The sequence below is a fragment of the Tupaia chinensis genome, unplaced genomic scaffold (assembly GCF_000334495.1).
Source record: "Tupaia chinensis unplaced genomic scaffold, TupChi_1.0 Scaffold000528_1, whole genome shotgun sequence".
Taxonomy (NCBI): domain Eukaryota; kingdom Metazoa; phylum Chordata; class Mammalia; order Scandentia; family Tupaiidae; genus Tupaia; species Tupaia belangeri.
The window spans coordinates 2,197,500-2,202,175 of record NW_006160041.1 but is presented as its reverse complement, the minus strand read 5'-3'; the positions used below and the strand labels follow the sequence as shown (position 1 = coordinate 2,202,175).

General features: G+C 46.9%; 1 protein-coding gene across 2 annotated transcripts in view; it reads right to left on the bottom strand.

The window, feature by feature from the left end:
• Positions 1–4,676, bottom strand: part of AHSA1 (activator of HSP90 ATPase activity 1) — a gene marked incomplete at its 3' end in the record, with an annotated part of 12,483 nt that continues 7,807 nt past the window's right edge. The window contains 7 exon segments of one of the 2 annotated variants that reach the window (XM_014591072.2): positions 1–97; positions 213–264; positions 538–639; positions 1,100–1,228; positions 2,277–2,365; positions 3,474–3,591; positions 3,992–4,105. In XM_014591072.2, coding sequence (XP_014446558.2) covers positions 1–97; positions 213–264; positions 538–639; positions 1,100–1,228; positions 2,277–2,365; positions 3,474–3,540 — 536 coding nt within the window. 2 annotated transcript variants of the gene reach the window in all.

Below are 4,676 nucleotides of genomic sequence, written 5' to 3'. Positions count from 1 at the left end.
CGCTCTTCCTCGGGAGCAGGGATGCCTCGGCCTTCCATGCACAGCTCTGTCTCTCCATTCTTGTCGATGAAAGTCAAGGTGATGGTGGCAAAGTGCCCTGGTAAAAGCAGAGGGGAGGGGGTTTCAGAGCCAGGGTTCTCACCTGAGTTTAAAACTAGGGAGAAAAAGGAAAGTTCTGGAAGTAACAGCAATGAACAAGTATGTTTACTTACCCTCCGGCCAAGACTTAAACCTCCACTTCATCGCAATATGTTTCTCAGGGACCTGAAAGAATCGAAGAGCTCAGTCTATACCAGAGACCACCACGTCCCCAAGCCAGACGAGCCATCTGCCCTTCATGCAGGCGTCTGTTGTCTGCGCCAATTATATTACTTGCAGGAGAATCCAAATTGCTGCATTTTTGAAAAGCAAAACTAATTTTATGAAACAAAGAGATGAAACCCTTAAACTTTACCTACAGAACTGAGAAAAAGAAGAATGTCACGCATCTGACCAGACAGAGGCTTCAAGCTGGGTCTGGGGCCAGCAGGTACTCACCAGATCAGTAAATTCCCCTGAGACGTTGCCATCTACCATGTGAAACTTCCCACCTTTGTCTGCCTCCAACACTGCCGGAGCATGGGTAAAGGCCTGCACCAGCTGTAGAGAAAACCAAGGCAGGGAGATGATGGAGGGCTCTGGGCGGGACCCAGGGACGGGTGCCAAGCGAAGCCTGCATGGCTCTGCGCTCATTTCCAAAGATGCCTCTCTGCCCTGTGAGCAGGCAGGGGCTCTTTCCATCCTGCCCCTAAAGGCCAGGTTCTGACTTCAGCCACTTTTTGAACCCATGACCCCACTACTTTAGACCCCACTCATTTTTCTCACAAGGATGATTCAATGGTCCCCAACTATGTGACCCCAAGCTAGTAGAGAGACAGAAAAACAGAAAGGGAGAGAAAACCCACTTTGGTAAGTGGGCTGAACAAAGGTGTCTTTCCTTTGTCAAAGTCTCACAGTTCTCATTATCAACAGTTCCTTTCCCACTGAAGGGATATGTCCACAACACAAGTCACTGCAAAAAGCAGATGGCATGAGGCCCAAAGGACACCAGCACCCTTACCTCTTGGGTGGTAAACACTCTGTAGAGCTCCTCTGCTGATGTGAGGAAGGTTTCTCTAAGGGTGATCTTACACGTGGGGATTTTGACACCAACAGGCTTGGCCTGGGTTTTTGAAGGAGGCGGCTTAGTCTGTGAAAGTGCAGTAAAAACAGCAGTTAGTAATGGTAAAACCTCAACTGAACTAGCTTCACAGATTTTTCACCTCCAAGGCTAATCATCCTAGGTCAAAGGGAATCTGTGTGCAGGTGTCTCAGTCGCCAGGGGAACTTGGCTGAGGCACCCTTCAATTCCAACTGAAAGCCACCCCTCTAGGAGGCAGACTCTGACACTAGCTGAAAAGGACAAATCACATCACAAGGCATTTCTGGAGAGCCTAGTCCAATTTTCAACAGAGTCTCTGTTTGACTAGCCAGGACCTGGTCCCCCAGCTTCTAGGATATCCTTAATGGCTGAGAAAAGGGCAACAGGCTCCAAACCACACACTGAGCCTGAACTACACAAGTTCCATCTCTGGACAAAACATCTGCTTACACTGCAAATGTGGCAAGACTGATCCATTTCCTTCAGGGTCTAACCCTTGCTAATTTTAATGGGACTTCAAGTATCAAAGTATGAAACATTAATACCCTAATTAGAAATGATGTCAAGGGTGGGTAGGTGAAGACCCTCCTGAGTTCATAACCGCCTAACGTGTTCAATGTGATGATGAGGCAGACTTTTAAGCTGTTGATGGCCTTTATTTGCACTGGGGACAAATGAATGAAAATCAGGCTAAAGACGGACGTACGCTGTGAACCCTGTAAAAGTACCAGATCGTGTGCTGCTCTGGCTTAGGTTAGGGTCAGGGACAAACAGCTGAGACACGGAACTAAGAAGAAGCAATCTATGGGCCAGCTGGTGGCATGGTGGTTAAGGTGGCTGGAACCCACATGGTTGACTGCATGACTCCAATCTTGGACCTGGTGGTTTGAAGAAACACACCAGAAGAGTGTGAATACATGCCCCAAATCCTGAGAGAATGAAGAAGGGACTGCCATGTGGCCATTCACCCAGCAAGCGCCTTCTTAAAAAAGAAAAAAAAAAAAAAAAAAAAAAAAAAAAAAAAAAAAAAAGGGAGCAGTCTCTTTACTGTCCTCTGCGGTCAGCCTCCCATAACTCCCCAAGGAGACCCACTGACCTTGCGCTCCTCAGCTTTCAGTGCCGGCTGCCCTGCAGGGTCCACTGATTCTCCATTCACTGTAGGCAAGATCATGCCCTGGGTGAACTCTGGAAAGAGAAAGCCGCAGGTCTCGGAAGTTACTTCTTAGTAGCTGAGTTCTAGGGCTTCATCACAGGTCGACAAACACAACCATCTCAACCCAGAATGAGGTAATGACCAGAAAAGGAAGAGTCTGTTCTTCGTTTTTACCTTTGGTCTATGCCAGGTAGGTATCTGAGTATGTGCCCTACAACACAGTACGTTAACTGGGGTTACCTTAAAAAGCTGAAAGCCCCGACTCAAATGGAAGCATTACAATGTGTGAAATGTGCCTAAGGTCTACTACGGAGGGCAGCCAGTGAGTGGAGTGACTGCAAGAGTGAGTGACGGGCCCAGCTCCTACGGATGCGTGTCGAGCCCCCTGTGCCTTACCTTGTAACACAGCCTCAACTAGGTACCGGTTACTACAGCACCGATTTCCCCCCTAAGAAAGTATCTCCTGCTTTACTGGTTTCCCTTGATGGTCATTATACATACTCAAAAATCAAGGTCAGGACAAACGGGCAGAAATGGAATCCCAGGGGAGATCTGAGCTGACCTCTATTCTCATCTTCTGAATATCCCTGAAAATGCCTATCAAATACAGTCCAGGACTGTGCTGGAGCAGCGAGACAGGGATGCAAAGTCTTTAGATCAGTGCTGTCCGATACAATACATATGTGAGGTGTAAATGTAATTTAAAAATTCCTAGCAGTCAGGTTAAAAAGTTAAATGAAAAAGGTCAAATTTGGACACACACACATATATACACACACCAAATTTATATTTAACCAAGTCAAGTCCAAACTATCATTTCAACATGCTATCTATATTCAAAAATCACGGAGATACGTTTAGGTTTTTTCTTTTATACCGAGTCTTCAAAGTCATTGCTTTCGGTACCGAGCACATCTCGACTTGGGCCAGCCACTCTCCCAGTGCTCGACAGCCCAATCTTAGACAGCACAGCTCTAGACCGTTCCCTTTCAGAACTCCGAGACTGACTCTGACATGAAGCGACCCCCTCCCACCAAATCTTCACCCATCTGCCAAAGAAAGGACCGCCACGCCTCTCGTCAGTGCCTGACAGGTGGAAAACTACCTCCTCAAGGCATACGTTAACTACTCAAGGGATACCTGTTTTGAGGGTGCTGATGTAAATTCCCATTGCTTCTCTTAGAAGTTTCACCCCTTCTTCCTTCATTAAGGCCACGAGATTTGTGTCAGGCTCATCTTTGGCAAGGCTCACACTAATCTGAGTGAAAGATCAGAAGTAGGTGGTAAATAACTCGAGGGGCACCACATTACGGAATGTGGGTGCTGAGCAATCAAGTAACTGCTGACATTTCCAAAGGAAATGCACAAGGGCTGGGGTATTAGTACAATCCCCGTCAGGGCTCCCTCTCTCCTCTCTGCCAAAGCAAGGTGGCTGTTGTTAGAACCCATGTCACTACTAATAGCTAAAGCCAAGAAATTTAGTAAGTACAACGGCTCTAGAAGTTTCCGATGATACCATATACCTAGAGAATCACTGCAGACTGAGATTCTGCAGGCTTGGCCCAAGCCTGGGCTGTTCATCTTCAATGGCAGGTCATTTTTGTCATCTGAGAATAAGAGGACATGGAGGACTCAGATAGGAGTTAGAAAGCACACACCTCTACTTCATCCACGCTGTTTTCGTCTGACAAATTGGGGATCTCCACATGGCCCTTGTACTGTACTCCTGACTTAGAGGTACCTGTGAAGAACAATGCAATGTCATGAGTCTCGTCTGTGTGGCAAAGGTCTCCCCTAGAGAGTTCTATCACCTCACACAGGCATCCTTTGGGCATCAGAAGTGACTCTTGTTATTCTGAGGATGCAACATGCCCAATACCATCACCCTTCCTCCCTTGCTGAAGAAATGCCTATCCTCACCCGATCGATCACCAGAAACCAACTATGGTATTACAGCACGGGACTGAGAGCTACAGATTTGGTACCAGCATGAAATCTACCAGGGAGGGCTGAGATCAACAGTCAACACAGTTCTGCTGGAATGCTTGTCTAAAAACAGCACTGTATCCCAAAAGCGGCTGATCTATTAGGGAACAATGTGATCATGAGAACTTCACCTCTGCTTCTGTATGATTTCATCTACGTGCAGGTAAACACAGGAAGCCACACTCAGCTGAACTGAGCTGCACAGGAGGACCCAAAATACATCTCAAATGTGTCCTGCCAACCACCTCAGCTTACTGGGTGTGATGAGCCACAACACCCCTCCATACCTGGTGCTGTAATGTTCCCTCTGATTTCAGATGACTCTATCACTTTTTTTTTTTTTTTTTTTTTTTTGGG